At 42.1% G+C, this 18,064-nt stretch overlaps 1 protein-coding gene across 1 annotated transcript in view; it reads left to right on the forward strand.

Annotated features, from left to right (window-relative positions):
- The window catches only part of RDH8 (retinol dehydrogenase 8), a 300,538-nt gene that overhangs the window by 137,317 nt on the left and 145,157 nt on the right, over window positions 1-18,064 (forward strand). The window contains exon 2 of the mRNA XM_078659182.1: window positions 14,535-14,696. Coding sequence (XP_078515308.1) covers window positions 14,535-14,696 — 162 coding nt within the window. The remainder of the gene's footprint in view (window positions 1-14,534; window positions 14,697-18,064) is intronic.

The following is an 18,064-nucleotide window of genomic DNA, read 5'->3' on the forward strand; positions in this document are numbered from 1 at the left end:
ATGGGTCTCTTTTCTCCTGTAACCTCTCTCACTGGGTACAACTTATCCACTTCAATCGTCTGTACCCTCCATCTCTTGGCTTCCGCATCCCATTTGGCATCTTGCACTGCCCTTACTGATCGCCTTACCCTTTCTTGGCGTCTGTTCTGATTCCTGTCATGCGCCGCCCTAATCCATGCATTAAGGGCCTCAAAATGTGTTGGTCTAGGCAAAGGTCTCAATGAGGACATAACTGCTTTCCGCTGATGCAACACTTCTAGTCTAAACGTTCCGTATTTTGGAAAAGTCAGTTCCTCATTCCCTTCTGTAATCTTACTCCAAGTATCAAGCCACAGTATAGTATGCAACCCAACATTCGTTGCCATATAGTGAGCTGGTGTACCCTCTGGCGGTGCCTCTTCCCCGTAATAAGATTCTCTTCTTTTTCTCTTAAAGATCGCTCTCAAACATTTAAAACACTTCATGTTCAAAATCTACAAAATTTCTATTTTCTCCGCGTTCGTTTACTTCCTGATGACAATCCACCAATCTCAGCGCGGTTCTCGCTAACCGGCCTATCACAGCGCGGCTTCACACCAACCGGCCTATCACAGCACGGCTTCCCACCAACCGGCCTATCACAGCGCGGCTTCACACCAACCGGCCTATCACAGCGCGGCTCTCGCTGACGTCACTCGTCTCCCCTTCGCAGCAGTTCCCCTTCTTTCTCAGCTCGTCTCCCGGTCATGCATGCGTCCCATTCATACTCTGAAAAATGATTACTTCCGACCAAGCGATCACTTTCCTTGACTGTACCCCCACAGTCTAACTGTAATTGTCACCTTAACTGACGAAATGTCTTTCCGTATACGTCCAGACAATCGCCTTAACTGATAGGTTACTTACACACGGTAACTTTCGACCTGTGTCCGTTACCCACACACTCACTCTTGCGTTCCCCCTATCTCGGTCCTGCGGGCGATCAATGGTACCTCATGACCCCCTTTACTCTGGTCGACAACTACTCTGGATGTTCGATACACCCGAACCACTTAAGCTCTTCTCCGAACTTAAGATTTTTCACCAGTTCACCGGTTCACCAGTTTGCCAGTTTGCCAGGTTGCGCGCTCTCACAACCCTCTCTCAATCACACTACAGGCATTCAACTCCGCATGACATTACAATACAGATACAACACAAAACACCGCAATCTTTCAACGCATGACCCTTGTTATACTCACTCTCGTCCGACCCTGCTGCTTTTCTCTCGCACCGTCAGCACCTTCTTCGGCAGGCGATTCTTCCGCTGCTCATCTCTCGATCTCTAGGGACCTTGGGGTAATCTTAACCTAGTCTAGATCACCTTCCTCTAGAAGGTAACCATCCTTCTCTGCTACCAACTGTTACGGCGGGATTTCTGATCTATTGCTATAGATCTAGATCCCAACTCAGGTCGACTGAACCGTTGATACCTGTCATAGAGTAAAAGGCAATCCACTACTAGGTCAATCGGTTAAGGACTTACACCACTCTAAAGAACCACTTACTACGAATAAGTTTTAAAAGTTTATTATAAAGCCAAAGTTAACTGGAGATACAAACATCTCAAAATAAGGTTCAAAAGATATACTGGTATCAATACAAACATACATTTTCTAAATGCTCTTAGTCGGCAGAAGAATGTCACCAAAACCAATTCAAAAATCATCAGAATTGCAAGAATAGACACAAGCTGGAACTTGTGAGTCATTTACAGAAAGGAAGAAAATCCAGATTAGACTGTCCCTACACTAGACTAAGTGACATCCCTACTTAGTAAAATCTTAACCTAAAAAGGTGTCAGCCGTGGTGACTTCCAAAGAAGATCACTCACTTCCCTTAGTCTTCGTTGTGAATTGGTGTCTCGCAGTTATCCTATCTGCCTACCCATCCGCTCTCTTAGGTTCCTCAGACCATCTGCCCTAACTCCACCCAGGGGTGCTGTCCCTAATACAAAAATCACATTTACAATAGAAACGCCCTTTAGAGACGCCCCTCACGTGGTGTCAGTTCTGGCATTTTCCATGCTGATACTCCTCTCGGCCCATCGTTAGCGTTGACCTTGCTTCTCAGGCTCTTCTCCGGCAGGACGGTACCCCCCAGGAAATTCCTGAAGCCTCCTCCAGGCCTGTGCCTGGCTCCCTGAACAAAACTCTATTCATCACTCTCTTGATTGGAACCTCCTCGCACCTGCAAACAGACACTTGTACAGTGGGCCCCAAATTCCGGCCTCCACCGTATCTTCTTAGTCGTAAACCTTCGAGCAGGCTCCACAATTTATGCTTAACATGACCTTCCTCTAACTAACACATGCAGATCAAAAGAAATTACCTTATCTATTCAGGCCTATTAGAATTACATGAAACGGGCCTGTGCACTCTGTAAACCTTTAATTTCTTAGTCTAAACAGTATTCTAACTTATTACACACAATGGTTATATGAAACACTTCTATAAAACATATATTTCAGTTCTATGATCAATAATACTTTGAATTACAACAACGTTAAAAATCCATATCATGTGAGAGTGTAACAGCACCTTTCATTCTCTGTGAACTGCCATGTGGCCTACACATTTCTACGTTTAGCAGCATTACATTCTCCTCTACAACAGCCACATAACATGGGATTTCAACATCATTATAACATCTCTACACACTTCTACATTAGCTTTCCACACTGATATATGCATTCTATTTTAATTAAACACTCTTATGTATTTTCACTCTATAAATTCGACACTCTTATGTAATCTCTACTAAACTGATGCAACGTGCTTGTGAATATGGTGCACTTCTATTTTTTTCTCGATTTGCGCTCTCTCACCTATATGGCATCAGTAAATATTTCTGATTTGGACCTAGACTTTGCACTGAAAATCCATGGTAAGTCCCCCCTACACTAGTCAATTGTTTTGGTTTGGTATTTTTATATTGTGCGAACTCGACCCGAGGGTATCAGAGTGCTTTACATGAGCAACAGTTACGTAACCGACTGACACATTAATTTTGTTTAGGCTTGGGGAGATCAACTGATCTGCCGAGAATCACAGGATGTTGAGCGTCCATGTCCGGACTCGATCCCGGTCGACGCTCTAGCCGTTAGGCCACATCATCTCGCTTAACCTGTTATTTGTGTTGTGTGGTGCTCTAACTTTATCAGTAGTGGACCAGCACAGTTTTTTGTTTAGTGCTCTCATAGGCTTATTTAGACCATGGCGGCCAGTCCACAGGTTCGTTGGTGAGGCAGAGACCATGACCGCCTCCAACCTGGAAGTGGAATGAATGAATGAATTAATTTATTTATTTATATTGCACAGTTACCTAAAACCGTTTGCAATACATCTTACATGCCAGTTAAAAGAAAGTTTAAAAAAGAGAACTAGCAAAAAATAAATAAAACAGCAATTCTAAAAGAAGACATTTGTATGCAACACTCTCAAAACAGTATATAAAAAGACAATACATTTATAAGTATATATATATATATATATCTATATATTTGGTAATTACTAAAATGATATCTTCTCCATCTGGTTAATGGGGCAAGTTGGCTTATTGAACTGAATAGGCTTTTATCTTGCCTAACCCCTCGTCTTCCATGAACCTGTTTCGAACCTCGGCCATGTATTTCCCAAACCTGGCCAGGTCCGATGGAAGAGTACATGAGAAAAGTACAGAAACGGCTTCTTTTACTGTTCGAACCCCGTGTCGTAACCAAATTTGTTTTAAAAAGATCTGTCGGGGCAAAAGCATCGCAGGACAGCAGCAAATCATATGTAGCAGAGATTCGTGTTGATAGTTACAGAGTCTGCATCTTGTTTTATATTCAAGGGACCTCCACCCGGGGTTTAGCTCTTTGATTGGAAGGGGCACTAGTCTTGCCCATATACTGTTTTAAGTGCTTTCCTTCCTAGTGCTTGACTGAGATAGGGATGGGTTTTATGCCCAATATATGATGTTGCCAACCCGGATGGCCCTCTTCCTGTTACGAATTCTGCCAGGTCATTTGTGTGTGACAGATGAAAACATTGTTTGTTTATTGCTTTTTTAATCGCCAGATAGTTTGTTGGTGCGTCCTTCCAGTTTTCAATTGCCAGCCCCAAGGATTCCACTGCTTTATCCTTGTAACTTTTCCACGGGTTGGTGGTCTCTCCGTAGATTGGCTTAAGCATACTTTTTAAACTTCCAGCTGGGGCTGGTATAACTTGATAGGAGTATTTTGCATGTGTTCCCAGGCATTCCTTACTTTGTTACTTTAGGCCGAACTCCAAACGAATTAAACTGTTACGAGTGTGTTTGGGAAGTTTAAAAATGCGTTTGTAGACCTGGCACTGCACTTTGTCCCACATTGCCTCCATTTTTCCTGGGAATGCCTGTTGTGTGTACCCTGCAGTTGCCCTGATCGTGGCTTGTAATACTTTTCTGATAGGTGCTGACGTTGGACTCTGCATGAGCTTGTTTAATTTGCATATCGAAACGATTGTTGCCTGTGCTCTGGTCTTCATTTTATGCATGTGTGATGTTGCCTTGCCAGTTTCACTTAACCAGCATCCGAGATAATTGTACGAACGCGTGGTGTTAATAATTTCCTTACCCACGTGCCATTTCAGTAAGGCTTTTTTGGGGAAGTGGCCAAAAATGACAACATTCGGTTTTTGAGCATTGATTGTGAGCTCGTTGATTTCGTTGTACTTATTTAGGCATTCCAGACCTCTTTGCAGCCCGATTTTTGTGTGGTCCATTACCACTAAATCGTCTGGATATTGTACAATTTGCAGTTTGATTCTCCCGATTTTTGGGGTTACCATGCTAGCATTCAGAAGCTTCTTCCCCAGATCTGCGGTGTATAGATTAAACAGCGTTGGGGCGAATACACATCCCTGTTTTAGTCCACGATTTGTCAGGCACTTCTTTGTTATAGTGTTGTCCGCTAGCTTTACTTGGATCCAGGTATGACTGTATAATGAAATGATGGCATTAAGGAGTCCTGCTGGGATATGCCAATTGCTCAGTTTTTCCCAGAGCTTATGTCGGGGTACCCCGTCGAAGGCAGCTGAGTAGTCGACAAAGCATGCAAAAATTGGTTTATTGTTTTTGCAGTTGGCTTGCTGGCTCAAATATGACATGGCTTCGATGTTATCTATTGTGGCGCAGCCCTTACGGAAGCCAGTCTGATAGTGGGGGAGGATTTCATTCTCTTTGAACCATTCATTTAGTTCCTTCAGTAGGGTACTAGCATAGGCTTTCCCTTCGATGTCCAGGAGAGCAATGAGTCAGTAGTTTTGGGTCTGTATTGTCCCCCTTCTTAAAGATAGGAAGCAAGAAGGACCCTCGCCATGAGTCTGGTACTTTTGCTTTTAATCTACATTCAGTGAAGAGTTTAGAGAGAATTCTGCTCCAGTAAACTGGATCTTCTTTAAAGATGGCCCCTGTGAGGCCATTAGGCCCAGGAGCCCGTCTCTGCTTATCCTTTTTATCACTTGTTTAATTGAGTTACCATCTTGTTCTTTACCAAGTGATCCCATGGGGCCTCCGTATCTGTGACTTCTCCAAGTGCGAGTTGGACCTCATGTTTTTCATGGACTGTAATAGTTGCTTTCTCAATGTGAATTGAGGCGACGTGCCTTATCCAAGCGTCGCCGTGTACTGAATTGCGCCTATCCGCTTTGCCATTCTCCAAGTTTGCAATGTATTGCCAAAGTTGTTGTTGTTTGTGGGGTTTTGCGAGCTCGTGTATTATTACCCAGTCTTGCTCTAGTTTTTCCTGTTTGAGCGACCATAATAAGTGTCTCTTCTTCTTAGATAAATCTATACATTTCTCCCTTGTTTCCTGTGTTCCTCTGATGTTATGTAATCTCTTTGCCCTTTTTAGTGTACGTGACAGTGTAGTTAGATTTGTGTTATATCTCAACCGTGATGTAAGCATTTTGTAGCCCGGTGCACTGACATTGAAATTGTTGACCAATTTGGCTTTTAGGTTTCCAATCCACTTTGTCCAGTTTTCCATTGTGGGTGGATTCCCTGGGCCCATCTCTTGTTTTTTTTTCCAAACATTGAACCGCTTTACTTGGGTCTTGTTCCATTTTATCCTTTTAACTAGGGAATATTCTTCAGTCCCTGTTGACTGCGATACTACCACCGCTTGTTCCCTCTGTGGTAAGCCCAAGTTTAGGTCCAACTGCAATAGTTTGTGGTCACTAGTTTCATGTGCTATTATGTCAGCGTTGGCAATTTTCAGGGCTAGCAGATTACATAAAAATATATAGTCAATTGTGGAACAATTCCTAAATGTGGCCATGCTCAAGAGCTTGGAGTCTGGAGATTTCGCTATGTCCTTCACAGATTTTAGGTCGTAATTTTTTAGGAAGGAATTAAAAGCCCTTTCAGAACTGGTTAGATCAAGCCTGTCGCTCTGGTATGTTCCCAGGTGATGCAGGTTAAAATCTCCAACGATCACTTTGGCCAAGAGCGCATTGGAGTATAAGGTTTCCTTTATTATTGTTATGATATGTTTGGTGGCATCCAATTTGTTCTTTCCATGTGCATTTAAATATAGATTTATAACTAGAATAGGTACACTATCTTTTCGGACCCTGTCACCCTCTATTATGCCTGTAGTGCATCGGAATTTGTTTTTACCCTCTTTACTGTCGCCAGCTTTTGATGTTTTACGTAGATTGAAATGCCCCCAGATGGTCTCCCAAAGTGATTGTTTTTGGTTGCTAGTTTATGGAAACCAGCGTACCCTTCGAGGTGTACATAGTCTGTGGCCCAAGGTTCTTGTAGACATACTAAGTCTCCTTCCTGCAATATTTGTGGGACAGTTTCATGTTTCAATGCTTTTTGTAATCCTGCCACGTTCCACGAGATGGTTTTGAGGTTGGAAAGCATTTTATGATTAGTATGGCATACGCTCAATGATTCTGGTATTACGGGTTTAACGATTGAAGACCCTTGTTGACACCCTTTAGATTCTAGTGTACCCCCTTGGGCATCAGGAATATTGAATTAATCTTTGTGGCTCTTGGCTTATTCTGTTTAATTGAGCATACGTTTGCATTCTGGGTGAACCGTCATCTGTTACACTCCTACTTATGGTCGCTTCCTCTTGTCTCCTGACTGATATGGTCAGTTTTTTATAATTTTTGTCTGCATTTATTTTTGATGTGCCTCTGAGTATTCCTTGAGAGAACTCTTTCATGTTCTTTGTTGTTATATTTACTGGCTCCTGAAGAATTGATGGGTACTTTTCTTGTTCTGGTTGACTCAGCCCAATTCCCCAGTTTTTTAAGATGTCCTCTTCTCTCAGCACCGCTTCCGCCGTGCATTGATTTAACCATGGAACCATGGTGTCTTCTTTGTTGGTATCCTCTTTCTTTGATTTAAATTGAATACAGACTTTGCTTTTTATGTGCGAAAGTGCGGGTATGTGTTGAAGGAGCCGTAAGAAGTTCCCCCTGTTTAAAATGTCATGCCTCCCCTTTGATTTGTACTGCGGTTGCAGGATTGTTTTAAAACTGTTTCTGGCATCTGGTGCAATTGGTGTTGTTCTAGACGAAGGGTCCTTGCATGTTATATCTTGGACTGTGTCATCTCTATAGCATGCTCCGAAGTAAATTGCCCAATTCTTTGGTTTTTGGTTCCCAAACCTGTAGTTTCATTGGCAGACCCGTGTTCGAATTTATCTTTTGCCCGTTCGTTTATTGTTAGTGCGGTTTCCTTTGGTAAACTACCACTTCCTGTGCGTGGTAAGACCTGCGACAATGATTGTCTTGGTGTTGCCTTGTCTATGAGGTCATCTTTACTCAGGGAATTATTTTGTAATTTAGTTTTGATAAATATCGGGTAAAGATTGCTTGATGTTGGCCTTTCCTGTGTGTGGGGCGATTTGTCTGTGCCCTTTGTAGGGACATGCATGAGCTGAGCCATAGTCTTTGTATTTTGTATGGACTTTTGGCGTTTTAGTTGTTTTGTCAGTTTTTTCTTCATGCGTCATGAAAGTTTTATCTTAGTATTACTAGTTGAAATCTCCTGTGTCCTTTCCTCCTCAGGGGTCCCAGTAGTTTTAAGTGTTAAATTTGTATTTATTAAATCTAGATTTAAATTTGTGGACACTGTTTTTGTAGTGTTCTCTTGGTGCTCTTCCTTGTCAGGGGTTCCAGATATTTCCATTATTTGTTTAATAGCTGTTGGGTCCGTATTTATATTGGAAATTAGGTTTGCGCTAGCTATTTTTGTGGTGTTTTCTTGGAAGTGTTGTTTGTTGACCCCCTTTGTTATATTACAAAGTGTTTGAGCTGTTTGAGTTTTTAAATCTTCAATTAAAGTGGTGAGCATTTCTGGGATGGATACAAGTTTATCGATTGTTGGCCCACAAGCGCAGTCTGTATTTAAAGCGTATTCTTGGGCTCGTGTTATCAGCTTGTTCAAATTAGCTAATTTTAGATCAATCCCGGATATTGTGGTAATATTTAGCAGGTCCACTTGGATGTCCATCTTATTTGATTGATAAGTTAGTGCCTCAAGTGTGAGTTGAGATGTTTTAAATAATATATCCCATCTTGATCCTGCGTCTGTACATGCTTCGGGGATAACCCTGGCCATAGAATTATTGCAAGGGATCACACTTTCGGCTGTCAGCTGCATCGGGTGTGATAGTATATTTTCTTTGCTGTTTGAGACTATAGATTCTGGCAAATGAGTGTGCCTGTAATTGGCTTCAGCACCATCACCGTCAAGATTTGAATCTCTAGGTCCCTCATTTATTACAATATTCTGTATGCTCTGAGACACTGGTATGTCGGTTGTTTTCTGTGTGTTAAGGACTAGTGCCTTGTGTTGATTCTCCTGTTGTATGACGTTTGAGGCCGGCTTGATGATTTTGACCTCTACCTCAATTGGTTGTTGGGCCGTGCTTATTTGGTAACGTGTCTTTGGCGGGACACTCAGAGGAGACTAATGGACCTTCATTTGCTACTAGATCATGGTCCTTAATTGAGCCCCAGGATTCATCATTTTGTTCCGTATGGTCCGTGTGGTCATGCATCTACTGGGGTCAAGCTGTTGTAATGAGTTCTAGGATGGTTTGGTCTTTCTTCAAATTGAAGACCCCTACGTGCATAGAGGGTAAAATCGGGTCTGGTAAACGCTGCTCCCCTTCGTTCGATTGCACGAGGGAAGATAACATTACGTCTGCCGGATTTTTTAGAAAGTTGAATTTGTTTGGTATACTGGTTGATTTGGCAAACATTCTGTACACCGTTGCAATTAGAGGTTGCACCTCACCTTCTGGTCTGGCTTTGTTGTTATTCTTTACCATTGGACCTTGAGGTTTCCTTTTCCTCTTCGTTAGTGGGAGTGTTAGTCGCTCTCTTCCTGATCTCATGGCGGCTATCGAGAGCACCTTTAGCTTGCCTTACTTTGCAGTTGTTATTTTTGATCTACTATCTGGGGCTGCCGCGGAATTGTGTGAAATATGCAAAACGTATTACACCCCCAGTCCACAATCCACAATCTGCAATCTACAATCCTAAAGAGACCCTTCACGAGGACCTTTCTCTGCAGCTGCTGAAGGTACTTCTGTTATTACTCCTCTACTAATGCTAATGCTAATGTCAGCAGGTTAAAAAGTGGCTGCCTCCTAGTAACCACTCACTATTGTTCAGTGTTTTTAATTGTTGTGATTGTTTTCTACCACGCTCAGTGCTTTGTAGCCTCTACTGCACTGCTTTTGCTGCCCCCTATCGCATTCGGTGACCCAAAACCTCCACTCGGTCCACGGCCCCCCTCCGTGCGGCTGCACACTGGTCTGACCGCACAGGAGAGAGAGAGGCAAGGGGCTAGGTGTACAATTGAGACTCATGGCTCCTGTACCCCACTCCAGATTAGTCAAGCGATGATGTGGCTAAGGTGGCGACAAGAGTGGCGGCTCCTGCGGGTACCCGCTTTTCGCGGTCGAAAACCCTCGGCCGCTCCTGCCAAGAAAGCTCCCGCTACACCAGGGGGCCTCCCGCTACTCCCGCTGCTCCCGCTACTCGCCGCGCCTGAGGCTGGCCTGAGGCTCACCTGTGCCAGCTCCGTGGTGAGGTGAGGGACAGTCTCGAAGGAGTCTCGGTACTGCCGCCGTCACTCTCGACCCGACCTCCTCCGTCCGTGGGTTATATTCAGCTGTAAAGCAGGCAGCTCGCCCACACGGCTCCCTCAGCGGCGGCGACTTTCCCTCTGTGAAATTTCCGTGAGTTTTCCTCGTTAGACCTCCTGATCTGCTGCTCGGCTGGACGACTAGTCTGCTTGGCTCTGTTGTTCTCTGCCTCTGCCTCCCAGCCTCTCCTGGAAGTAGACCATCGGCCCTATTTAGAGATTCCCACCCGCCGGGCAGTGATCTGTGCTCTGTGACGAAGCCACCACTCTGGTGACTTCTATCACATCCTTAAAAGTTTCTCAAATGGGCGCAATGTTTAAAGCACCCGCTCAGGAAACTTCTTATGTATTGGGAATGTAAACTCACAAAGCAGGAGTTTATTTTCACAATAAGAATAAAAAAGGAAAAAAACAAAACGGTACTGGTGTGCTGGTAGTTTCTTCCCTGCTTGTGGGCGGCATTCTTCATTTTTTTTTGCCTGGGCCCTCATGGCAGACACAGGCAGGGAGAATGAGTTAGCGATCATACTAGCTGATCATCCTCTAAGATGGAGGAGCATCGCCCCACTGATCTTTGAGAAGTGCATAAAAAGAAGAGGATAATATCAAAATGTTATTATAATTTTCTTTTTCTGTGCCACTCAATGTTAGGGCAGGGCAGGGCAGGGGTGGGCTCGCTGCCGCCAGAAGGAGCAGTAGTGGTTTGCACTCCCTAAGTGCACATGACTGTTTTTCCGGCCTTGGGAATGGGAACTAAGCATGTTCTTCACCTGGCTTTGTGGCACAGCCCTTTGGGGAACATGCCCAGGCTCCCAGACACTGCCTGGGTTGCCAAACAGGCCACTCATACCTATCAGGATGCTGCTGACCCAGTGCAGTGATTGGCTGGGAGGGTCCGGGATCCTTGGTGCTTCTGGTGTGCAGCAGAGTGAGAATGGAGGAGAAGCTTTAAATGGAGGAGGACTTAGGAGAGGCGTGCAGCGGCGGCGAAGGTAAGTTTTTTTATTTTTTCACCCCTCCCCCCCATTCACTATCTTCCGGCCCTCACTGAGGCAAATAGGCTGCCAGGCCAGAGGTTTACACTAGCAGGACGAGCAGCATCTGTGCCACTGTAAACGTGGCACTTCCCTTAACTCTAAACAAAGCAGGGGAACCCCAGATTTTAAAGGACAGAAGCCCAGCTCCACCAAACTCTAAATAAGGCAGTTCGTTTTTGTGTGGTTTTTGGTAGCTACTGCTCCTCTCATGGTTAAGCACTCCTAGCTAGATAACAACAGGCCTGTGTAATCAAAGAATTTAGTGTAGCACTCAAAGTGGATACTCCATTTGGAGATATGCATTTATTTCTCCTAATCCTTAACGTTTCTTTCTAAAATGTTGGTTCTCAAATGATCATTTGCACAGCTAGCAGGTGTTTCAATGTAGTCAAAGGACTTCAGGCTTCAGTAAGGCTGTTGACAGCTTAGTTATCACATTTATCTAGTAGGAGCCTTATCTGACACTAGCTTACGAGGCGTTATACAAATAATTCTACACATTAGTCTGCAGTCCTGTACTGCTTTTTTATCAGTGTCAACCGGTTCTCACTTTATGTCACTGAATTCCTTTAATATTGAAGCATAAACAAAGTAGAATGATTATCTGTACTATCAGCTTGTTTGGTTAGCTCAGCCTTCCATCCCTCCCTTTATTAAAAAAAACGGATTCATTTTTTCTGCGCAGATTGTCTCAAAATAGAATTTAAAAGGAAAGAAAACCCCCCAGAAAATACAACTAATTTTGACTTGCAAGAAAATCCACACTTACTAAGTTAAACATAAAAGAACTGTTTCTTTTGCTTCACACTAAAATTAGTATACTCTGTTATCTACTGTTATTCAGGAAGCATTTTATGTTAGAAAGTAATATATATTTGTATGTCATGCTATTGAAAGATTGGATCTCATGAAGTACAAACTTTATAATGAAATGTTGTGGTTTTAGAGGCGTTATTAGACTAATTTACTTAGTGGTATGGCTTTTTATGTCACCAGAACCAAACGAGTGCATTATTTGCCAGTTCCTGACAGCAACATGTATTTTTCTTCTATTTGTTTTATGTAACAGTAGTTTTACTCAAAGTATAATTTAAATGAAAACACTTCTTTGATTCTTTCAACTTCTAAGAGCCTTCACGAATCATAAATTGTCTCATAGACTACAATTAGATTTTACAGCAGAAGACAACCAAACTTAGGGCCAGATGTGGGAAGGCTATTACCGGTCGGTAACGGCCGAAATTAACGAATTTCGGCTGTTACCGACAGGTAATAGGCTTTTCTGATGTAGGGGCCGAAATTAACGATTCGGTAATTTACCGAATCGGTAATTTAAGGAATTGGTAAATTACCGATTTCTTAAATACCAATTTGGTAAATTACTGAATTCCAAATGTAGGGAGCACTTAAGTGAGTGCTTATCCCACGTTATGATTCGTTATTTACCACCAACTACAAGTTGGTGGTAAATAATTAAAACACCCCAAAAAGGAATTTTATGCAAATTGCTTCAGTGCTATGTTGCAGACATACATGCCCTTAGGGCATGTATGTCTGCAACATGTGCACCCATACACAATTGAGGGGTGCAACAGGGTGTCAAAGTGACACCCTGCCACCCTTCAAAGTTTTCCCCCCTTTTACCGAATGGCCCATAGGAATGAATGGCAATTACCGAATCGGTAAATACCGATTCGGTAATTTTTACCAAATGATTTGCTACATAGCATTTACCGATTCGAAAATACTGAATGGGTAAAATTCGTTTTTTTCCAATCGGTAAATGCTATTTACCTATTTCTGGTCCTAATGGGCTTATTTACAAGCCCTTTGCACCGTCGCTGTGCAAATTTTTTTGACGCAGTCGCCTTGCATTCAAAGTGCCACACTGTGCCAAATCTACAAACTGACGTATTGGGCTCAGTGTGTCAGTTTGTAGAGCTATCACATTATGCCTGTGCCAGGTATAATGTTTGCAGGGTAGGCGCTCCGGCACAAAAAGCCACATAGAACTGGCACAGTGACATTTACAACATTTCACTGGGTCACTCTACGACTTCATTGAGTCAAAATCCTTATGCCTGCTCACACCAGGCATAAATATTGAAGCAGGGATTTTACTATGAGACTCACCTATGTGTTCTGACACATTGCTGGAGTTGCATGAGTTTTACACCCAACTCCAGCAATGCGTCACTTTTGCCCCTACAGATGTTTTAGAATTTTTGATGCATCTATTAATCCTTGCACCATGGCACCCTGTATTATAAATACAGTCATCCATGGTGTCCCATGTTCAAGGAAAATGATGCATCATGCTGATGTGTTCGATTCTTGTAAATGAGGCCTTTCATTTCTTCAATACGAATATGTTTTTAAAATTTGCCATCTCGGTCAATGAGTAAAACAAATTTACAATTTACATCGTTCCTCTTGGCACATGTGCACTATAAATGACAATGTACTATAATGCTGAGATTCTCCTCTTTCAATAAAGTTTCTGCCTCACTCGCAGTTCCCCAAAAAGATACAAAATAAATCAAGAAAATCCAAAATCCTTCTGTGTACTGTAATAAAGTAACGCCTGATAAGGTATCAAGACAAGGCAAGCAAGCATTGAATGACATTACTAAGTTTTTTCACTGAGGTGTTATTGTGCAAAGGAAATCATACCTGCCACAGTACACCTTCTTTCACCCTTTAGAATAGATGCTATGGGTGTGTTCCTCTTTAGTATTGAGTAGTTTTATTGGCATGGGTACTTCAGATTAAATTCATTTCTCCATAGAACTACACAAACTAATTTTGCATCTTTTTTATGATGCGTGATTGTAAAAGGAATGAGCATTTATGATTTCCATTTTTGTTACAAGAAATGGCAACATATGAATAAAATAGTTTTCTCTTTAGTATACAATTGCAACACCATATGTTTGAGACAAAGATGATACTTTTAAAAATATGCATTTTAATTTTGGGGTTTGTTATCCGAAAGAACTTACATTTTTTGACATAATTAGTAATGTAGATTAGGCTAATTTAACCTAATTGAAAATGTGCTCTGTCCAAATGTAAATGTGTAATCCTCAAAAACCATTTGATTAAAATCAACTTGGCACAATTTGAAGTCAAGTTGGGGTCCCTTGTCTTATATTTACTCAAATGGCTCCATGGTCAAATTTACAAGATAAAAAAATAGATATATTTGGGAGTGATAAAGAAAAAAACAATAACAGCTGCACTTAACAAAGCAATTTAAAATTAGAATAAAATATGGTAACATTATATCTGTTTCTCTTGCTGTTATCTTTACAAAGTGTCTGATGTCTTCTACAGTGATTGCCACCATGAGGGACCTGAAGAAGAAGGAGAAGCTGGAGGAAGCTGCAGGCAACTCTCTGAATGACACTTTGGTTGTCAAACGGCTGGACGTTTGCAGCGATGAATCCGTAGCTGAGTGCCTCGGCAGCATCCCTGACCGCAGGGTGGACGTCCTAGGTACCACTATATGATCCGCAGAGGAGAGGCAGGGAGGGCTCTGGTTAGAACATTTACATTTAGGCCGCAAATCTGATTTGCCTGAGTTTTCTGACACGTGTGCAAAGCCCTGTTTGCGCAGGCGTCGTATTTCCAAGTTGGGTGGTATTTACCGCCAGAGATGTTTTAAGGCATGGGCAAAGTGGGCCCTGGCCCAGGGCCCCATCCTTTCAGGGAGGGCCTGATAAAGCTAGCTAACTTCTGTAGATAGTCTTGTCCTGATGACCTTGAATAATTCCTAAACAGATATTTAAATACCATTTTCCTTCAATTTATTTTTAGTGTGAGTGATGAATGGGAGTCTATTACTAACATTTTGCAGAGAAATGTTTGTTTTTTAAAACCATGCAACATCTATAAAAAAATTGTTGTAGATCAAAACAGTTTAAGAAATTGGAGGGGGTCACAAAGATTGTTTGCAAAAATATTAGTGAGCTGTTGCTGCACTATAATACCGAAAAAATATATCACTATCCATGAATATTAGATTTTAACAGATTTATCATTTGGACCAGTGTGCCTGTGCAGTGGTCAAACAGGACATGAAATAGCTGAAACGGGATCATAAATTCAAAGCTGGTTCAAACAGTGGCCCCCAAAATATGTTTGGCCCAGGGCCCCCGAAATCCTTTTTATGTCCCTGTTTACCGCACCCGTTAATTACCTAGGTCCTGATTCCGAGATTGTTGGAATCAAGGTGCTTTTTATCAAACAAGAGAAATAATGATACCATGCGATACGTTATCAGGTGCGAAAAAACAGCCCCTATTACGAGTTTCTGGGGAAGAGCGTGTGGAATTTGGTGCTTACCCTACCAACATTTGCATTGTAATTTAAACCCCATACACTTTTTCCCTATTAAGTTCCAGCAGGTTTGACCTATTGAAATTTAATGACGGAGATATTTAATTCACCTGGCAATTTCTAGATGTGGTAAATACCAACCAACTCCTAATTCCCACTCCTGCACAAACAGGAATTTACACAAGGGATGTAAAAACTCGAAATCCAGGCCCAGGTGAATTAAGTACATCCCTCTTTGTTAAATTTTGTCATCTCAAATCTCTCAAACCTTTACAATGTGAAACAATTTATTATTTACAGAGACAATGATATATTGGTGTGGTACACCAGAATACAGAACAGATGTTATTTATTTCACCTAAATATTCTGAGCCTCTTTTTGAGTTTATCAAGTGTGATAAATAGCACCTTCAATCCAACAAACACAGAAAAGAGGCCTTTAACCTCGAATGTATTCAGTTTCAAACCAGAACTCACTGTTTCTGAATTCTGCCTTGTGTGAGGTTCTCCATTTTGGTAAATCCAAATCTTTGCTATTTTGCATTTTACCCATAAGGTGAACTGGTCTGATAGGTCAGCAAGTTTGTGTGTCTGATAGAGACAACTGTGTGCAACATGCAGGTCACAAGGGTGACTATTTAAAATGTTTATTTTCAACATCTTAAGTAAGGTTGAATAGATGCGTGGTTGGTAAATAACGTTGTTGACAAAAATATCACAACAGGATCGTTTTCCTAACAGTGCTTAATTTGAGCCGATGGTTACTGGTATACAACATTTCAGGTTTTCACAGGGAGATCTGAAGGGGAAGGGAGGTCGATTGAGTTCTCTGCGAAAGAAAGAAACCTAACCAGATAAGTACATGGCCTTCTGGAAAAGCCTATTGATAAGAAAGGGACTTTTGAGAAAGTGTTGAGTGCTTCCAACAGGCATAATAAGTTATGGGTTCACACATAGGTATTCACAAGGGGGGATAATGGGTGGCGCTTGCCACCCTCTTGATTTTTCACTTGTGCCTGGCATTGATCACGCTGCAGGCCAATTGGAAGGAGGATTATATGCGCTGCGGCCTAAACGTCAGCACTGACTCATCATTTGTATTAAAGCTAATATCTCGTCCTTCCCTTGCACTGGTTGGGGGACTATGCAGTGATGTCAGACCCTAAGCATGTGCTGCTTGGCTTGGCTGTGGAGAGATTGCCCTTTTTCTTGGCAGTAAAAGGACCAGTATCGCCTGGGATTGGACAGCACAACCGGTTCATCACACTTGGCCACACTGAAAATGGGTTCAGCAGGCCTTGCAGCAACGGTACTCTGCCTTGCGGAGTCATGCCTGTCTGCAGCTTTCAGCCTTTCCCACTGGTGGATTTTGAGAACCAAAAAGTGAATGTAAAACTCTGAACCTAGGCGAGACAGCAAATTTATACCCACAGTGAAGTGATTTAGGTAGCTACCGAATCCAGGTAAGTCTTGTCTAGAATGTATGGTGCCAAGACCAACCACTTTAGTGGGAGCTTCATGTAATTTATATGTGACTTTGAGGAGCCCCCATCAGCTTCAACCTTAAACCTTGTCCTAATCCCCTTGGTGTATCTTACCTACAGTCTACTGAGGTTGAACTGAATCATGCAAAGGTAGCAGTCAAGCACAAATGGATATTTCTCAATGGTGCTTTACTTTTTCTAAGCACCTTTTGCATTAAGATTTAAAAAATATCTGGTTGCCTATTACATTTTCTCTTTTTTCCTAAATTGGCCTGGGAATGTAATTTTGTTGGTTTCTTGAGTTTGAAACTGCTGGTACTGTTTAAAATGAACACACATTTTTCTGTGAACGTGTCTACGGTTTGTGTGATGGCAACACAGCAGTTGAAAAGAGTTTCAACGAGATTTAACCAGGATTTGTTAATTAAGTTGGAAAAGTCCCCCCTCCCCAAATTTTATCCCACATTCTGACAGATCTTTAACACCTTGGACGCTCATTTTTTTAAAAAAATTTGTTTTTATTGTTTATTTATTTTGAAAGTTTTATATAGCACGAACAAGATCTTTGCAGATATCAGAGCGCTTTACAAAGCCGGGAATACCAACAAGAGAGTGAAATTAAACATAATAAGTGGGAAGGGTAGGTACGTGAGGGAGCAAAGTAATACAGGTACATCAATAATATACATATTACAGATAAATGTGTGCATAGATAGTCAGTGACGTCAATAATACAGGTGGAATACATAGTCATAGAGTTCGAGCAGAATAAAACAGATCGGTGTAGAGTCTTTACAGAACCACGCTAATAGGTCAAGTGTATTTGGCCATAAAGATAGCTTTTACTTCTTTCTTAAAAAGTGTGATGGAGGAGATGAGCCTGGTTTCTGGAGGGAGTGAGTTCCAAATCCTGGGTGCCCTTCCTGAAAAAGAGCGTTTATAGGTTTTTTCCTTCCGGAATCTTCGAGGTTTTAACAGAAGATTGTTTGTGCCTCTAGTGTTTCTAGAGCCGCCAGAGATTGACAGCTTCTGAGTGAGGTA

This window comes from Lissotriton helveticus, chromosome 1_1 (assembly GCF_964261635.1).
Source record: "Lissotriton helveticus chromosome 1_1, aLisHel1.1, whole genome shotgun sequence".
Taxonomy (NCBI): Eukaryota; Metazoa; Chordata; class Amphibia; order Caudata; family Salamandridae; genus Lissotriton; species Lissotriton helveticus.